The 20,360-nt window shown below is 36.1% G+C and overlaps 1 protein-coding gene and 1 long non-coding RNA gene across 2 annotated transcripts in view; one reads left to right on the forward strand and one right to left on the reverse strand.

Annotated features, from left to right (window-relative positions):
- LOC127529643 (uncharacterized) overlaps nucleotides 1-20,360 on the forward strand; it is a 744,809-nt gene that overhangs the window by 698,236 nt on the left and 26,213 nt on the right. The window lies entirely within an intron of this gene.
- c4b (complement 4B (Chido blood group)) overlaps nucleotides 1-20,360 on the reverse strand; it is a 104,606-nt gene that overhangs the window by 52,829 nt on the left and 31,417 nt on the right. The window contains exons 12-24 of the mRNA XM_051933689.1: nucleotides 19,773-19,955; nucleotides 14,705-14,890; nucleotides 14,397-14,549; nucleotides 13,503-13,629; nucleotides 13,336-13,407; nucleotides 11,531-11,731; nucleotides 10,500-10,605; nucleotides 9,099-9,169; nucleotides 7,084-7,223; nucleotides 4,594-4,806; nucleotides 3,572-3,623; nucleotides 2,470-2,556; nucleotides 1,957-2,163 (exon numbers count right to left, since the gene is read on the reverse strand). Coding sequence (XP_051789649.1) covers nucleotides 1,957-2,163; nucleotides 2,470-2,556; nucleotides 3,572-3,623; nucleotides 4,594-4,806; nucleotides 7,084-7,223; nucleotides 9,099-9,169; nucleotides 10,500-10,605; nucleotides 11,531-11,731; nucleotides 13,336-13,407; nucleotides 13,503-13,629; nucleotides 14,397-14,549; nucleotides 14,705-14,890; nucleotides 19,773-19,955 — 1,798 coding nt within the window. The remainder of the gene's footprint in view (nucleotides 1-1,956; nucleotides 2,164-2,469; nucleotides 2,557-3,571; nucleotides 3,624-4,593; nucleotides 4,807-7,083; nucleotides 7,224-9,098; nucleotides 9,170-10,499; nucleotides 10,606-11,530; nucleotides 11,732-13,335; nucleotides 13,408-13,502; nucleotides 13,630-14,396; nucleotides 14,550-14,704; nucleotides 14,891-19,772; nucleotides 19,956-20,360) is intronic.

The following is a 20,360-nucleotide window of genomic DNA, read 5'->3' on the forward strand; positions in this document are numbered from 1 at the left end:
AAGTGCTTCATCAGCAATGAGTGATTTCTCATGAAGCAATATGGTTGGAACAAAAACCTGAAGCCACTGAGCCCCTCCTAGACCGTCGTTGCTCAGCCCTGACTTAAAGGGTCTGAGTTTAAAATAGCAAATAAATTAAATGAAGTTAATTAGTAGCAAAAAGTAATCGCTAATTAAGAAAATGGTAAGAATGAAAACCTGTAACAACTGTGGCTTCCAAGGATTGGAGTTAGCCACCCCTGATCCATATCATTGTTTTACGACCACAACACTCACCAGCAAAAATGAAATGAAAATAAGTTTACGCACAGAATATGTTCAGTTTATTTTGCAATCCCTGCACTAATACGTTGACAGCAATAACATATTAAAGAACTTTGAAGTGCAATGCATCTGCTGAGGGCTGCTTGTCTGTCAGCGAGGCAACCGCAGGTTCGCAGCACCACAGAAAAAACTGCAAGCTCGCCGCTGCCACTCATCCAATGGGTGATGCAGGGAACATTATAACTTGGCCACTGACCTGGCCCGGACCCTGCTGTGTCTGTGTATAGGAGAGTGGTAGATCCCGCTACAATAAATAATCTTGCTGTTTCTGTTTCAAGGTGAATAAAGCTGGTTTTGCTAAAGTACTGAGACTCAGTCGCATCTTTGGGGTGCAAGACAGGGACTCACGCATCACAACAGCAATAACATATTAAAACAATTTGAAGTGCAATGTACAAAATGCATACATATTTTCCGGCTCTGCATTGCTCCATTCCTTTTCATATTCTGTCATAGAGTGTTTACATTGAGCTTTATCTATGCTGGAATTTGGTAGAGCATCATGTTATAACAGAATGCTTGTGTTGAATCCACAAAAGGAAACCATGATTTAATATAAATAGAAAGGAAAGACATTAACACGGTTAGAGGTTACTTACAATTAAAAATTAGACTAATGGAGAAGTAAACTGATAAAAGACGGTTTTAAACCAATGGCTTTCAAACTGGTGATTACTCCCCCAAATGGGGTTACCGAACATTCTTACTGTAAGTACTGATTTTTAGCTTATTTTGTTAGTAACTTTGTATGTAATATATAGTAATGCAGATCGACAAATTCATAAAAAGCTTCAAAAACCCAATTAAAGTCTAATATGATGCCAGGGGTTGTGAATTCACTCAGTAGCAGTTATTTAGAGCCTTTCAAGATCACATTTGTGAGCTTGACAGCTATTTAAAAGGATTATAACAGACGTTAAATATGTTTATGATAAAATGCTAAAAGGTTAAAGAGACAGCAAAGTGATAATTAAGATTTTCACTGCTGGTCTGGTTCAGGACTAGCTATGGAACACGTCTTCCTGTCAGCAGTCTGCAGAAGTGTGGTGAAATTTGTAAATAAAGGTTAAAACACAATTTTGTTGTTTTTTCTATTTTATACTGGTATATCTCTTCATTTTTAACATGAAAATGTAATTCAAACTTCAAGAACTTTTGTTGCATATTGTGTTGAACAGGGTGTGCTATTCTTTTGACAATATTCATCCTTAAAGTGTATTTACTACATATATTTTGTCATAATCATGTACTTCAGGTTTTTCTGTGTTCTCGTTTCAGTTAATGCTATTGACATCTTACAGTAACATAAGGAGATGTTAAGTTGTAATATTGAGGTCTTTTTATCATTCATAATTGAATGTGGATGAGGTCCAACCCCCTTTCTATTACAAGTTTTTCTATGAACAGGTTGAATGTGTACAGTAATTGTAAATATAAGGTTTGCATTCAGCATTGCATAATCTGAAAAAGTACAATTATGAGAACGCAGGAGAAAATAACCAGTGGTAGGAAATTCAATTTTTTTTTTAATTGAAAATGGGGTCAAAGTATAAAAACATTGAAGAACTATGGCTTTAAAAAACATGAATACTACAGTTTTGCTTTACATGCATGTGCATTATTGGATGATACCTGCTCGTATAAATTCCAAGGCTTGATCTCGAAGGCCGGGTTTCAGTTGTACCCATTGCTGGCTGTCATCAAGATATCGAGTTGCATAGGCAGAAGGGGCCATACGAATCATGGTTTGTTCACCACAGCCAGTTGGCATTTGAAGCAAATGTTTGATACCATCAGGAGAAAGGAAGTTTTCCACACGATCTTCAGTGAATGCCTGTCCTGAAAAAGCAAAAAGCATGCTCAGGAAGGGAAAAGTATTTTACAAAAAGTTAAAAAAAAAAATTACAAAAAAGTAGAAATTTAAACTTCCTAATAAAGATGAACAAAAATTAGGATATACCTGAGTTCAGGTAGTTTTTAAGTTTTAAACATCTTTAATGACTTGGTTCTTGGAAAGTTCTTGTAGATTACAATATATGATATGCTTTTGTGTGAGCAATATGGATCCGCTAAACAGAGAAAAGGAATATAGTCTTGGCCTTCAGTCTTATGAAGGACCTAGACACCCAAGTATCATGTTTGTACCTCTGATCTTCATATGTATACTGCTTGGACATTCTGGAACAGTTGAGTGTGGTAGTTTTCCATCAAAGTCAATTCTTCCTGTATTTTCTGGAAAAAAAGAAAGGAAATAATTTATACAGATCTTTGTCAGAAATGCCTATTCAAGAATAGTAATTTGATTTATTTGGAGCCCATTCACACTTGAGTGCTGTAAATGTCCTGTATTTGTTTGCCATTTTTCAAGCTTTTTAGTGAAGGTTTGCAAGTTTTTCAGGCATTTTCCAGCATTTTCACAGCATATTCAAAAACCACAAATAAAGTGACCATGCATGATCACAAACCATTAACCACAAACAACTTAATAATGGACCATGAGTGACAAGTAACAGAAAAATGTGTGCGCACATAATAAAAATAATGACACATACTGTAGTTGTCACAAAACAAAGCACACAGTGTTACCCTTTGTTGTTTTTGTGATGCAGACAGAGCCTGCCAATTTTCTATTTTCTGTTACATTATATTTCCAAGCTAGATTTCTTTTATTTCTATTGTTAAAAACAAAATTACAGCTTGGGTCATACAGCTCAGTGATTTGCTTGACCAGGTCAATGAAGACTTCTGTCTCCATGATATCCAACGGGCGTGACATTTTAAAAAGCTGCTTTACTCCTGTCTCATCCCACAAGAAGAAGCAGTTACGTCCTGTAAAAATGCTGCAAAAAATGCAGCTTTTCTTTTCTTTTTTTTTTAAAACCAGCTTGCTATGAGCGTTACCATTCATTGCAATTTGACTGACAAAGGCAAAAAACCTGCTGTTGACTGTATTACCTACTAAAAGGGTGTGAAAATGGATGAGGATGTAGATGTGGATGTGAAAACTTAATACTTTTTTTGGTATACTTTTTACAAGTTTAGAAGTGTTTTGGTCAGCCATTAAAATGTTTAGGTATGAATGAGCCCTTAGTCTTTCAGCATGTTTATTTCAAATCATCTGTGACGTCAAAATGAAACTATGAATTGTTCCATCTGTATTATCCGTTCCTTCTAGTTTAGCATTAAATGTATTCCCTTATCTAAATACATTATAAAAATGAATGAAATGTAATTTTAAATGTTGTACCATTTACATCCACATGATATGTCTTCGTATCACTTTTCATATTGCCTTCTGCCTGTCAAGAGGAATAAAGGTAATTAAAATAGAGATCTGTTATCTGTCGACAAAAAACATTAAACAATTACCTGTTGGCTAAGTATGGTTACATTACCAGCAAAACAATGGTATTTTAGTTTTAAATTTATATTGATCTTTATATAAACAAAGATTACATTTTTTGTACTGATATTCTTAGTACATATTGTGCAATGTGCGTCTTGTGTTCAGCCAGTTTACTGTTGCATATGTAATGCCCACTGGAATTAAGTAATCACATTAAAACATCTCATAGCATTTTCTGTTAATACTGTAATTAGCATAAATGATATATATGCAGAGATATTGATATCCTGAGGTACTGGTAGTTGGGGCAAAGCTTTCAAAATACCAAGTGAACAGAAGGCATAGTGTAGTCCATACTGTTAAAATGAAGTGAAGGGACTAATAACAATTAAAAATAAGAATGAACAGAGAGTTCAATTTCAATGTCAGGATGGCAGAAGAATCATGACATGGACAGGGCAAAATAAGTAGGGAGCAACAGGTTGAAGCAAAACTGCTTGACACCAAGGATGACTTGTCTTCAAGATTTACTTTCATTCTATGAAAACTCTTGGTTGAAAAGCCAAAAAAAGTTTGAGACATACTTTATACCAATCATTGCAGCCTAGCCCACTACTAACGTCAAGCACCAGTTATGTTCTTCAGATCAGTCCTACATGGCTGTAAACCGTGCCAAAAGGATATTCCAACCCAAGTATCAGGTAGTACATTTCACTTAGGCAAAAAAAAACTACACAGTATGTGGAAATGTAAGCGACAGCTGCATTGTTTCATTTTGTAGTGTTGCATTCTCTGTTGAAAATGTGTGTTTTAGAGTGGCCTAATTAAAAAATCAGAAAAGCTAAGTAGGGTAATATTGCCACAATAATTTCAACCCTCATTTTTTTCATCTAAACATATTATGTTCTTCATTCTTGTCATACCTCAACATTCAGATTTTTCACTATGGAGTCCAAATATATTTTATGTTCATTGTGATAGAGGAATATCTGGATTGGGATCTTCCCCACAACCATGGGAACAACAGAAAAGGGTACTTCTGTGGATGAGTAGGGGTTTACTTTTACTTTAACTCTCTTATTGAGTCCGCTAGAAGAGCTGCAAAGGTCAGGTTCCTCTTTCATGTAGACAGCCATCTGAATAAAATAGAGAGTAAAAGAAAACAGAATACCAGGTAAGTATAAGTGTATACATAGCATTTAAAATATTTTGCTGTATTATTGAGAATGTTTAAATACAGGGAGATGCAAGATATATAGATGGGGAGATATTTATAACAATCTCAGACCTACTTAATCCAATTCCTGTCCTACACGTACAAAAACCTATACCAGAAACCCTGGGCACACTGCAGGAAAGAGCCCTGGTCAGGGCACCAGTCCACTATAGGGCCCAAAGGATTGGATCAAAAATATTTATATGCAAGAAGAAAATAAAGATTTAACATCCTTGAAGTTAACCCTGACCCTTTCCTGGGCTTGGAATTCTATGTAAAGACAATTATCCTTACAATGTCTCTCAGGATTAGCTGTTATGGTCCATTGTACAGTGTTAAGCCCGAATAACACTCAGGATGGTATTGTACTGCCATCTTGAGGATGAAATAACATTACGATGCAAAAAATCCTGAATATTTTTATTTATGTGTTTTGCCACTGGGTGATGACTCATTAATATTCATGAGAGGGGCAGATCCTTTAACCAAAACACAACAGCATGTAAACGAGAAGGTGTAAAGCCAGTTTTAGAACAAACTGAAATTGAATTAAGTGACAGTAATGACAGTGTGAATTGGTTAGCAGATATTGACATGGATACTGAAACTGCATACAGCACTGTATGACCAAACTACCGCAATATGCTTGGTGAATTTGGTTGCTTGATGGGTCACTGTCGTGCAAGAAAGTGTGTGGCAAAAAGGCAAAATGATTCTGGTAAAGTGTAAGGCCTAGAAGGACGATAGACTCCCTAAGCGCTATTCACAATGCAGCAACAATCAATTGTTTATGTCAAGGGAAATGTAAAAGTCACTATGCCTTGCGTTATGGTAGTTTACAATAAATCAACATTCTACACTTGCAAAAGAAATATTATAATACCAAAAAAATATTATAAGAAAAGTGGGAGAAAAACATGCTTATACTGTAATAACTGCAACATCAGACTGTGCATTGGTGACTGTTTTAAAACATATCACATGAAGAACATGTAGTAACTCTGCATCAGTACATCGATTTACACTAGACATGCATTTCCTATTCTATTTATGTTGACTTTTTGGTATTTTCGTGTTTCTCTTACACATAATAACATTTTTCCAGGGGTAAACGTAACACTACAGAGGTTAACTAATACTGAAGTGAACAAAGAGAATGTAAGAGAATTCATGAATTCATTCAGTTCAATGTGCAGTAACTTGATCATTTATTTAGTCCTTTATTCTAATTTTATATTTTTATTTCTTAACTATTTTTATCTATCAAGCTATAAGTTATGAGTCTTTACAAGACCAGTCCAGGACAAGTGATTTTTGTATTTTGCACTTCACTGAGAATAGTTTTAGGGCACTGTAACAAATTATATTTACAAAGCTTTTACATCATATATACACATATATAACTACATTACTCCATAACCAACCCTAAAACTCAAATACAGTAATGCCAAGCAGAACAAAATAAACACAAAACCATATATTTTTCAAGCAATAATAACCACAGGGTAAGGTGCCAGAATAAACTAAATAAAATCCTTTAGCCATATTGGGTTCAGTGTTAAACCTGTCTTTATTACCTTCCCTCACCAACTCTTTATTCTGTAAATCAATACTCCAGGAGTGCTTAACTCCAGGGCTTTCTCCTCTCTGATGTCTATAATATTGAACCATCTCCTAGTGCCACTTTCTACCATACTTGGACTTGCTTCATGGATTAACAGTGTGTCTAACATGTCTGTAGGCCACCAGGCCACAGTGCCATCTAGCAGCCCCATTGTGACATCCATAGCCTTTAAAAGGACAGTCTACAATGGTAAATATGTCCCTTTCTAGACCTCTAGTTTAAGGGTGCAGGAAGTCATTACCTATCCAGGCAGCATTGAGAGCAAAGCAAGAAACAGATATGGATGAGGTGCCACTTCCTCATAGGACAGTTGTCAATTTGCCTAACACAAACATTTTTGGGACGAAAAACAGAACACCCAATTGATATTAGAAGAACACATAAATTCCATACAGATTGTGGCCAGACCAGAATTCAAACCCAGTTCTCTGGAATTATGGGGAAGTTTATCAACTACTGAAACAAATAATTGTATGGCTACAAACATTTAATAATTTAACAATATCAAAGAATTAGAAATTACGGTTATGAAAGAACAAGGTTGGCAGTGGAGTCATTGACAGAAAAACTTACATCTTCCTCTTCAGTGCCATAGTTGAAAACAACAGCACGCAATTCCAGTTGCTCATAGCGCTTCACAGAGTAAGGAAGGCGAAGCGAGATGAAAATCTTTTTGAATACTCTGATTTCTTTAGGATTGGCTATGCAAAATCCTGTTAGATAAGCAGGTTATACAATAACATCACTATTAGTTGATCTAGGATGCATACATACTAATATAGTTAAAGAGATGAATGTTATTTTTAAGACAACACAAAGTAAACATCATTTAGAGTCATGTCAAATAGTTTTAACTGTCTCAGGCTTCTTGTAGGTTCAGTAAAATTTAGCAGCTCAAGCCAACAAAAGAGGAATATTCATAACTCATACTATGTAAAGAAATTATGCGGATTTTACCTGGGTTCCTCTCCTATGGAGCAATTTTAAGGTTACTAGCTAATGTTTGTAAATGCTCATTTTATTCAAATGCTTACTTAATTATATTTTTCCATACATTATTTTTAAGAAATTAAAAGAAAGGACTTCCTGTAAAAGTGAAAGCATAGAACCATTTTCTAAAATTTCTTTTTCCTTTACAGAATTGTGAAAGCCAGTATATTACAAGATTATATTGGAGGCAGCATCACTGGCAACAGAAGGCACTAGAAAGAGCAAAGATCATTTACGGTTTAGTTATTAAAATTATTTCAGTTCATGCAGTATATACAGTATATGTTTGTATGTGGAAAAATACTGTATTTTAAATCTTTCACTACAAAATGCTACTGCGTATGACCATTTACATGAAGTGAAAACAGTGATCATTTTTGGTGTGAACAAATGCAATGAAGAATGCTGACAACGTAAAAATGTTGAAATGAATAAAATCCACAATAAAACTATCCATTTAAAAAAAAAAGAATCTAAAATGTATATTTTAAAAAAGCACATTTCTGTTATACAAGTTTTTTTTCACTAAATTCTATATATCTGTAAGTAATGGAGACAAGTAATGCATTAAACATTAAAATAAATTCAATATAGAAAAGACTGAGAAGAATGTAGTTGAAGCAAAAATGCACAGTAACTAGAAACCCAAAAATAAGCAAGACATACAAGCAAGAGAACAAATACAAAGAAAACAAAAAAAAAAACACAAACGCAATATCAAGCAAAAAAAGATCAGGAAAAAGTTCATGTTGTTTAAGACATCAGTCATTCTTAACAGTACATACACTCTAGACTGAGATGCTGCTTCAGTAATAGACTTCCAACATGGTACACACAAATTCACAACCTCCTTTATTGTTCAGTTAACATTGACTATTGATTTAGTGCACTTCTTTAGGTGTCCAGACTCCTGACTGTATTGGTCTGTGATTCTGTCTGTTTCAATTAATTCCTTCCTTGAGTCCAGTGAAGCCACAGAAGCCCCGCCCCTTCCGGTCTGGCCAATATAAAGGGGAGACTTCCCTGGAAGGTGCCATCTCTTTTGAACCTGACTAGTTTCATATTAAGATCTTTTTGACTATGATTTTTACCTAGCATTTTGGCTGCTATATATCATCCTCATAATCTGTATAGTAAGAGGACTTTTGGCTTTGCTATGTTGTAATTTTTAGTGGGGTATTATGTGCAAAGGTTTTTAATATCATGTCTTATTTTTGAATATGTTTTGGATGTTAGTCACCTAAGGAAATGATCTTACAGCAGTTAGAAACTTTTGTCTAAGAATGTTTGACTTTCAAGTTTTGTTTTGCATTTTGACGAATTGAGAATTCAGAATTCTTTGTTCTGACCTACTGTATGACCATTTTTCTAACCATTCTTTAGTTTTGTGCAGTTTTTGTTTCATTTTTTTTGACCTTGTGCTAAAACAGCTTGACTCACAGCATGAACTTCAGGTCCATTTGCTATATTATTTAAGCCTGTTGACCTACTAGTTTCCACCTCAAGTTTAACAATTCTGGAGTGTGAGGATGGCCTTGCTTCCACACAGTGCAATATGGCAATTCATAACATGTACTGTACCACAGAGCTATACTTACCTGTATCTGGAGAAAAGCTAATGGCTTGGACCTCCCAGTCTGTAATAGAGTCAGGAACATTCCAATTAAATCTGAAACACAATAATTTCAAATTTAAGGTATAAGATTACTTCATTACTATTTAAAAAACTAACCAGGTACCACTCTCTTACTAGACATGTAATGAGACTGAGCACATAACAAAATAAAATACAGTAATCCCTCGCTATATCGCGCTTCGCCTTTCGCGGCTTCACTCCATCGCGAATTTTATATGTAAGCATATTTAAATATATATCGCGGATTTTTTGCTGGTTCGCGGATTTCTGCGGACAATGGGTCTTTTAATTTCTGGTACATGCTTCCTCAGTTGGTTTGCCCAGTTGATTTCATACAAGGGACGCTATTGGCAGATGGCTGAGAAGCTACCCAACTTACTTTTCTCTCTCTCTCTCTCTCTTGCGCTGACTTTCTCTGATCCTGACGTAGGGAGATTGAGCAGGGGGGCTGTTCGCACACCTAGACGATACGGACGCTCGTCTAAAAATGCTGAAAGATTATCTTCACATTGCTACCTTCTGTGCAGCTGCTTCCTGAAGCGACATGCTGCACGGTGCTTCGCATACTTAAAAGCTCGAAGGGCACGTATTGATTTTTGACTGTTTGTTTTTCTCTGTCTCTGTCTCTCTCTCTCTCTCTCTTTGTCTGCTCCTGACTGAGGGGGTGTGAGCTGCCGCCTTCAACAACTTTGTGCCACGGTGCTTCACATACTTAAAAGCCAAACAGCCCTATTGATTTGTTTGCTTTCCTCTCTTCCTCTTGCCTGAAGAAGGGTCCTGAGTTGCCTCGAAAGCTTGCATATTGTAATCTTTTTAGTTAGCCAATAAAAGGTGTCATTTTGCTTGGCTTTTCTCTACATTCATAATGGCTAACACGGTACAACACCCTAGTACTACTCTCTCTTTCTGATAGTCTCTGCTCCTGACGCGCACTCCTTTGAAGAGGAAGATATGTTTGCATTCTTTTAATTGTGAGACGGAACTGTCATCTCTGTCTTGTCATGGAGCACAGTTTAAACTTTTGAAAAAGAGACAAATGTTTGTTTGCAGTGTCTGAATAACGTTCCTGTCTCTCTACAACCTCCTGTGTTTCTGTGCAAATCTGTGACCCCAGCATGACAATATAAAAATAACCATATAAACATATGGTTTCTACTTCGCGGATTTTCTTATTTCGCGGGTGGCTCTGGAACGCAACCCCCGCGATGGAGGAGGGATTACTGTATTGAGTGTGAGAATCTGCAAATATATAGCAGTCTGCTTCTCCACCTGCTAATAAACAGTAATGGTGAAATAAGGACAACATACTCATTTTGTTGGTCACACACAGTGGAGTAATGGCATACTGCAAGAAGACACTTACTGTTTTTGATTTGGATTAAGGATTGTCCACAACCAGCTGGGAGGAAATAAACGCCTTACTCTAACAGAGGATTCATCAAAGTAGTCTTCATCATCTTCATCTAAAGCTGATAAATGATAAAAAAAGGCAGGGATATTATCTCAGAACATTTTACAAGGTAGAATGTATTAACTTTTATTTTTTTGGAAAATAATTGAGCACCATATTTTGGATTTTACCCATGAATCTTTAGATCTGTCTTAAAGACTGTTCTGAAAAAGTATTTGAATTTCATGATGTCTTGGCTTCAGGCTTTATCTAACTGTTTCATCTTCCAGCCACAGCTAGATGACCTATTAGCCCATCATGATATATATTTAAATTTGTAGACCAAAACCACCTTCCAGGCCTCCTCATTAGTGTCATGTCTCTGTCTGGGGTTCAAATTCATGATTTTGTGTATGTATATAAGCTGCCTTTTGTTATGTTCCATGTGTTTTGTGGGTGGTCTCACAAAAGACGGAGCCACCTGCCGATCAGCGAAAGGAACTGTTGTCAGCCCTATAAATTTGAAGGGTCTACCACAGTTCCTGGTAGTTAATTTCAAATGCACTAGGGAGTTGGTGAGTTTTCTTGTGTTTTCAGCTGTGTTTTATTATTTAGTTGAAATTTTTTTACCTTATTGTTCTATCTTTTCACCAATCTTGGGTGCTGTATTGGAACTTTGCTGTTGGATTTGCCTTTAACAGGCAAACCTTTTGTCCTTTTTGGAACTGCACAGCATTGCAGAGCACTTTTCTTGTGAAGAATATTTTTTTTTTGCATAGAATGAATTTATGTTTGCTCTTGTTACTAGCCAGGTTTGATGGTTCCCTCTCTAGTAGGTATTTTTGGGACTGCATGCTTTGGAACACAAGCACTGAGACTCTCAGTTAACAATTAGAATGTGTTATAAGGAATTTTAGTAAGATTATTTAATAGGAACTTTGTTATTTAGAATGACACAATAGTAAACTTTGCATTATTTATGACTTGTTTTTATTTGGACTTACTTCGGGCCACGCTACTAAGTCTCCTCAATGCTCTTTGCTTCCGACGTAGGGACTCTCCCAGTTCACAACAGCTGAAGAAAACGTTCTTACACTCTGGATCTTTGACTTTCGCTTTCCTCTGTTCGCAAGTAATCTTCATGTTGATTAATGTAAAACCATCTTTGCAACACTGTTTGAGTTTGCCATTAGAGAATGTGTTTACTGTCAAAAAAGAGTGGAGTAATGCATGAATAACAGCACAGAGAAAAGAGAGGAGAAGTTAGGAGCACGCACTGATACAGTGCATTGCCGCACTCACCACACAACAAACCAACTCAGGATCCCAGATTAGGTCCCGAGTGCAGCCATGCAACGAGTGACACCTCAGCACCACACTAGTTCAGATGGAGTGGAACAGTGTGAGGTTTTTTGTGGTGGCTGGAGTGCCAATTCTGCCACCAACCCCCAAGTTTTTCCCTGCAGGTTGGAGGGCCTACATGCAGGGATGGAGGCAGTTTAACGTCATACCCAGGACGGAAATAACAGCAGGAAGGAAGATTAACACTAAAACAATAGAAATGCATAACACCAAATACTTAGTATAGAATACTGTTGGACAAAAAGGTAAATGATGTCTTGGTTTAGTCATCAAAGACCATGTTGATTTAAATTTTTGAAGCAAAAAATAAATTATAAAATTACATTGACAGAGTAAAGGTAATATATAAAGTAAAGGTGTAAAATTTCCAAAAACCAAGCAAACAGGAAATGCATGTTAACATCACTAAATGTACAGTATTTCAACAGAGAGCTGGAGCTGCCAAACCATTTCTGGAATCCATTTTTTCAAACACACAGTTGTGGAGATCTTAACATCTATTATAGATGCAAAAAGTACAAGACAAGGTTCACATGGCCACTGGAGTAAATACATACAGCAACGACTGCTTTTAATAAAATTTTAAAAGGGAATTCAATCATTATGAGGTTGGACAGCAGCTTGTACTGACTGCACTAAATGACATGAGAATGGAATCAGAAAACAAAAGTTGGTAGTACAAAGTAGCTAAGATCAAAACAGGAAGTAGAGTCAAGGAAACAAGCTTAGAATAACAAGCCATAATCATTGTTAAGGGTATTAATTGAATCAAAAACTGGTAAAGATTTTGGGAACATGGACAAGACATAAACTGAAGGATGTAGTCAAGATACAGGAAAAAGTTAGTAACAACAAATCAAAACTCAAAGAAATCAAGCAAAAGTTTTAATTTCTATTGACAAACCTGGACAACTAGGAAATGCATGATACTGATCTGTTTTACCTTTGACCTGTTGATGTCATAAGGCGCATACTCCTAGTTGAGCTTAACTAGCAGTTGCTTAGCAGCCGTCAACAGAAACGTCTCAAAATGAAGGCGTTCATAAGAAAAATAAGATGTAACCACAGGAAAACACATTTAATTTTTAACATTGTTAAAAATGTGTTGAAATGAGAAATCTGAAATATACCTATAAACTATTTAGAAACACTAAAAACAATAGGCAGATTGTGACACCCTTGCAGCCAGCCACTGATTGCATATGTATTTATACAAGTATAATGTTTCTTTCTCACAAGTAACCAGGAAGCATCCTAAGCATAGCTGAAACTGAATCAGTTTAAGTCTTGCTTCAAATGCATTTACTGCAAATGTTCCAGAACCAGTCATTAAATATCTTAAAATGGTTGGCCTATGATGAATATGTTAGCCTGGCAATATGTGTAGGAAAAGTATGAAAGCAGTAATTAATTTAAAGAAAGTTAGGGGAAAAAAATGTCTGCCTACTTTTGGATTGCATCTCCAGCTGCATATTGAAGCTTCTCTTCTGCCGTCTAAATCCAACCTGACAGCTGTAATCTGTAATGAGTCAAAGTATGAGTTACAGACCAGGTTTTCATTAACTTACACACAATAAAGTGTTCACAAGAATAAATTTGTATATGGCACCTCACCTTTTCTCATGTTTGAAACTACTGAGTCTGACATAAACGTGAGCCCAGCATCATTAAATACAACAGCATTGTCTGATCCACCCCCAAAGGAACACCCCAAATCGTAAGAATTCATTGCTGCAAAAACCTGCAGAGTATGAAAGATTTTTGATATTCAGTCATTGAAATTAAGTCCAAATATTGACTAACTAAGTCCATATTCCACATCCGATTATCCCATTCTTGGTCACGGAGAGACTGTCCTTATTCCTGTAGAACTGGACTCAAGCTCCATTATATCACAAACATATCCAAACCTTCTTAGAGCCAAATTTATGTTGCCAAATTAACTTAATACTCAGATCTTTGAGATAATGAAGGTTATGGATTTTAGCACAGGAAAAGCATGCACATTTCACATAGGTAGTGCCAGACCAGTATTCAAAGTGAGAAGCAGAGGTGCTATCTACTGAGCCATCATGCCACCCTAGGCACTTAACGTACTGTTAAATTTTGTATACTGTATTATTTATGTAAAGGATATGTAATAATTTAATAGATCTGTAGCATGTTGGCATAATCACTAGTATGTCAAGTGATATTTTCCATGACCCCAACTCTATTTGATATTCATCCTATATCTGCATCAGTTCCTTACATGAATTTTTTTTTCTTACATAATCTCAAAGACATTGAAGTGGCTCAGTATAAGTGATTTTGGTCACGTTCATGAGTGTGTCTGACAATGACCAACTACCATCTTATCCAGTGCTGGTTCCTGACTTAAATAACCTCTGCTTCCCCAGTCTAGTCATGTCACTCTTCAATTAAAATTAAATTAATTTTTAAAATCAAATTAAAATAAAATATAAAAAAATAATAATTATAGCAAATGTATGTCACAAAATATCTCACCTGCTTCAGTGTCACTTTGTTGTCTTTTTTAAATGCATACATTGCCTTATCCACAGCCAACAAGGCTACTTTAGGGTTTTCACTGCCTGTGTCAAGCGAAAAACGTATTGGGGTTCCTGGAGAATATTCATATTTATCTGTTTTTATCTCAAGCTGCAGAATTAAGAGGACAAAAGATTTGTTGAAAGAACTTGCTATACTTTCAGTTTCGTGCTAAAAGCCACATCACACTTTGTTCTGAACTAATAGTTTGTTAGATTACACAGACTGGCCTCATCCCTTGGACCTTCAAAAAGTAAGAAACTTACTTGACCATCACACCTGTCCTGTATATCCACCCAGACAGAATCTGCCACAATCTCTTTATTCTGAGTGTAGTAGTAGGCAATGATCCTAAATGAAGGGACCAAGTCTGCGGTCACCGGATGACTGATTTGTGTCAAGACGGCCTTCTCCACTTTGCCCATATGTTGAATTTGTCCTTTGCTGATAAACTGCAGGGAAAACAAACTCATGTCAAAGAAATATATATATATATAAATCAAAACAAAAACATTTAATGAAACATAAGTATGTGATCACCTGAGACTTCTATACAATAATATGATACAATAATTAAAAAAAAGAGCTGAAAAACTTGTAACATCAATGACAGAACTTCAATAAGACATACAGATGATATGGCTGTTCTAGAGCTTACGAACCGACTGAATCAGCTGCCTTCCTTCAATTAAATTTATAAAAGCAGAGTCAATATTATAGTCATGTTAAGCATGGAGGAAGTTTGACATTTAAGCTGGGGGGGCTACAAATCAACATCTATAATTGTGTTTTTTAGAGCTATAATCATACTGCTGCAATTTTTTTACATCATATACCTAGTCAAAAATTATAAATTGTTCATAATTTAAAGTAACTACATGAAGTAAATCACCCTTACCTTAAGACATTTAAAACTTTGAAATTATCAAAAAGTACACAAGCAACTCTGCTTTTTTTGTTTTTAGTTTGTTTCCTTACTTATTGTAACTGTTGACAAAATAAGGTTTTTTTATTTTTTTTAATCAGTTAGAAAAGGTTTAATCTGCCTGTTATTAGGGTGCATTCAGGGATTATGTTAAGCGTTTTAAAAATATTGATCAGTAATCTACATTAGCAACTTTGCACGTATGCACATGCTCCCACTTACCATAATGCTGAGTGAATGTCAAAGACAAATAACCAATCTGGGCAATAAACATAATTATGGATGCTTGAAAGATAATTTTCAATCAAAAACAAATCTGCTTAATTCTTATAATTTGTATATTAAATATGTTATTTTTTTTAATTACAAACACAGTATTTTCTCTCATAAAACATCATTAATAGATGGACCTATCAGCCTGATATGGTGGGAACTGCACCCTTAGGCCTACCCAGAATGACAGGATTGCTTTAAGGGTAGGGAACATGCAAGTGAAGAGTTGTTTAAATCAGGATGGGTTTAATTATTACATTTGTTGATTGTTAACATATTTACATTAGCAGTGCCCTTACAAAACTTTATGAAAGAATAACAATTATTTGAGATTTATTTTATTATCCTAGGAAATGGCCACCCCTTTAACACCACTAATGATTTTAAGGTGAACCTTTAATTAAAATGAAAAACAAGTTTCTTATAGTTGTATGTAATATATATTTGCGTGCATAAAATATTTTACATAAATAACACATCCACAAACATAGAATGCAATAAGCTGGAGTCTGTTGCTTAGGATAAGGTAGCTCAGTCTGTCATACTTGGAGTTTTTCAATAGAACTCTCACCAAGAACAGAAGATGGAAAGTGAAGTGAAGTGAAGTGAAGACATAGAGATGAGGACTATAGTTGTAAGAAAGTGTTGTGAGTGACAGAATCTAGAGACACTCTCTAGCTCTATAATGAGATATAAGCTTGAGGAAAAATGGTTTCTAGTACCTATCTATGATGTATCAACAAAACAACCATGCATGAACCTTACTGAGCCATCTTCTTTATTATATCCAACCAGGAAACTACTTCTCCCCGTTCTCCAGTGTACAAGTACACACCTGTAGAACATTTTACTTACACCAAGCAGTTTAGTACAGTATTCACAAGATCAAACACAATAATAGAATTCCATTAAACATTAAACTTACACTGTCCTTAGAAAAGCACCATTTGGTGGCAGTAGCTACTTTCGGAAAAGCTGACAAAAATTGATGGGGTCATAAATGGAGGCCTTGAAAGTGCACAGTGCCATTTTCCCAGTAAGAAGGGGGATCTGAATAATTATTTCAAGCTGTTGCTGTAATCAGAAAGACTTTTACAGCTTTTCAAATGCAAAAGGTTCTACACCGTAGATGTAGTTTGTGTGGAAATACTGGGATTTTGCTAAGAAATTGATGACAGAACACGAGCCCCTGAAACTGCTGCCTTCTAAATTAAAAATAGAGCATTCTGCCTTAAAGTCTTCTCATCCCAATACTCAGTACTAAATGTAATCCATATGTCCATGATACTGACTGCACATTCTCTTACATATCTGTTATTATGACTATTTACTTCACTCCCTCTCACTTACTTTCCTCCCTTTCCACTCACTGTCTCTGTATTTCTACTAAATGATCTGTCGAGTGCAAATAAATCCTATGCTTTAGAGCTTGTTCTACATACCCCAGATGACAGTTGGGCGTCCCGCCTAGGATGGAGGTAGAGTTCTTACCCAGCCGGGATGCATGGACATGGAAGGATGGACTAAATGGGGGCAATACCTGGTTGGGATGCCTAATGCTCGCCGTCCTAGGGGTGATGCCCAAAGAGTACAGGAACTGGCAGGAGAACATGGCAGGGCGCAGTTTCCCACTTTAATAGATGGCAGTGTAACAGTGCAATGATATATAGTATTCTCCCTGCCTACAACATGAATCTCACACTGTATCTGTCTAGAAGACCACACTGGTTAGTGAAGGAAGCATCATAAGATGATATGACCAGGTGGCCGGTATGGAAATATACATATATAAAAAATATTTACTGGAAATTTTTATATACAGTATGCACAGAAATTGCATAACATGATCAAGCACTTATTTTAGCTAAGCACTTGTTTTACTATGTGATTTTGTACCTTATACGATGTTATTATTTTTAAAGTACTAGAGGACTTCGCCCGCTGCTCGCTTTGTTCGCCAACCCCCCGTCCTGTGCTACACCACTTTGTGTCTCTGCTGCTCACATATATGGATTTCACTTTCACCAAACAACAAATCTTTTAATTCTCGTGGATACGCTTCTTCATTGGGAAGAAACACTACGTTTCCCTGATGGCAACACGAATTAGATGACCTACATGTCTCCGACTTAAAATTTAAATTGAACAATATATTCAATCTGTTCCGTTATTTCACCGAGTAAAAATTTCTGTTTGTTTGCGCTAATGCGATCTTTACTCTAATTTTTTTCAGACTTTCGAATTTTAGTATTTTCATTATCTCTAACCTGCTCTGCATGTTTATCATGCTAACATTTTTGAAACTCTTTACGGCGTTCTACTTTGTCACCAATGTTCCCTCTAAGGAGTAGCATATAGTGAGCAAAAAACATTGTTTATGAGCGACATTTTGTTTAAGCCAAAAATTTATGAGCACCAACTCCGACGGTTGGAGTGAGCGATCGTGCGATAAGTACGAGCGACGCCGTCGGAATGAGCGATCGTGCGGGAAGTATGAGCGACGCTCTGAATTCGTGTGAGCGATCGCTCACGTGCTCAGCTTAGAGGGAACATTGTTTGTCACCTACTCTTTGTCTTTTATTTCCAGCCCTCTGCATGGTTAAATCTCTTGGCACAAAGTCTCATCTTGTGGGACTTGAAAGTATCTCTCTGAAAAAGTCACGCCACGTCCCAGACTAAAAAGTCTTCTCTCGTCCCAGGATTTTTTTATATAATAGAGAGACACATATTGTAATCTCACCAATATGGTTTAAGCACCGGAATGCACTCATATACACTGAGTCTTATATGTACCCACTCCACCAATGTAAAATGACACCCTGAAAGCCAATGCCAAAGACTGGATGATAGATTAGCAATACAAAGCCATAGTTGAAAAATAGACCTGACAAAGGCAGTAAAATTCAGCATAATGAATAATGGGCATGGATGGACAGAAACTAATGAGAAGATGGCATAAACGAAGGGCAAAATGACCTTAGGTGTTGTCTGTTAGAATACCAGGCATGTCAAGGTATCTTATCTATGTTAAGCTTCATAAAAAAATATTCTTGTGCTCAGAAACAACAGATCTGTCTGAGGACAGAACGTGGCTTTTGATTATCTTTAATAAAAGTCTAAACTGAAACCAGTAGGCTTTTGGATTCTGTGTGATTTCCTGGCTTTGGATATTATTGGTTTGGAATTTTATTGACACCAACACCATAGGGGTGTGGTTGGGGGCGGGGTTTATATCCACCTCCTCCTCACTAATGAACTACTGACAGGAACTAACTCAGCACTACTTATGGGTATGAAAGTAACTTTCCTAAGTTTTGCTTCATAATTTGGCATCATATTAATTAATATTAATTACCTTGAATGTGTTTTGTAAACTGCCATGAACATTCATAGAATATTTGTATCCTGCAATCAGTATCAGGAAGCAAGATCTACTTGCCTTAACAGTTTTTCTACTAGTTTTACAATGCACCTCTAAAGTAATTGCTAAGTTTCAAATCAATAAATGTTCACATACAAGTTACAAATATTTGCTACAACCCCATTACAAACACTCCATTTGCTTTTCTGAGTTTTGGAATTCATGCCTCGGTTGTTACCCTTGTGTTTATAATCAAAAATTCAACAAAGTAACTTTGATTTGCTTCCCAGTCCATCATGTTTTATTAAATTGCCAATTAGGCCACCACCACTCCATACCTTAGCGACATTTTGGCATAGTGGAAACTGAATTGAATTGAATTCCTTTATTGTCATTGTATGGTACACAGTTTAGGCTAATGCGTTCAGCACTCAGGAATCCTCTATTTGTACAGTAGCGGTAAAGGTTTCCTACCAATCTCAATATAAAATCATGTCCAACAAAAATTCTTTTTTATCATGAATTCACCATGCAAATACTTCACTTATTTAAGGTCTGTTCTTAACTGGTCCAAATAAAGACCTAGTCTTCTCTTAATTTCTTTAAATGCCCCACACTGATTCCCCATGACCTATAACTGCCTATGACATAAAGTGGACACTAAAGCACCACAGTTTATTTCAGCGAGACAAGTCACCTTTTCACCTTTGAACTATACCAGAACTGGAGCCCCTTAAAACTTTCATCAAATCACAGTTCAAGCCAAGTCACTCACCATATAATAGAAGTTGCGGTCCAGGTTGTGATGATTATTTGCATTTGATTTTAAAATTATTTTAATTTGTTGTCCAGGTTCAATCACAGAATTATCTACTCCGATGTATAGGTAGCTGTTGGTAGTGGATTTGTAGCCGTTTACTTGTATTTCATCCTGGGCATCATCATTTGAGACTTTCACCTAAAAGGTCGAAAATGACAAATTTGTGTCTGAACCATATTTTTTCTTTTACTTTCTTGATGTTTTACTTTTAATAGGGTACTATAAAATAAAAGCATAAGATGTGTAAGAACACATCAGCAAATAAATTACAAGCTAAATAGATAGATAGATAGATGATAGATAGATACTTTATTAATCCCAATGGGAAATTCACATTATCCAGCAGCAGCATACTGATACAATAAATAATATTAAATTAAAGATTGATAATAATAATAATGCAGGTGAAAAACAGACAATAACTTTGTATAATGTTAAATGTTAATGTTTTACACCCGCCACCACCCCCCCCCAGCCCCCCCCCCCCCCTCCGGGTGGAATTAAAGAGTTGCATAGTTTGGGGGAGGAACGATCTTCTCAATC

This window comes from Erpetoichthys calabaricus, chromosome 1 (genome assembly GCF_900747795.2).
Source record: "Erpetoichthys calabaricus chromosome 1, fErpCal1.3, whole genome shotgun sequence".
In the NCBI taxonomy this organism is placed as follows: domain Eukaryota; kingdom Metazoa; phylum Chordata; class Cladistia; order Polypteriformes; family Polypteridae; genus Erpetoichthys; species Erpetoichthys calabaricus.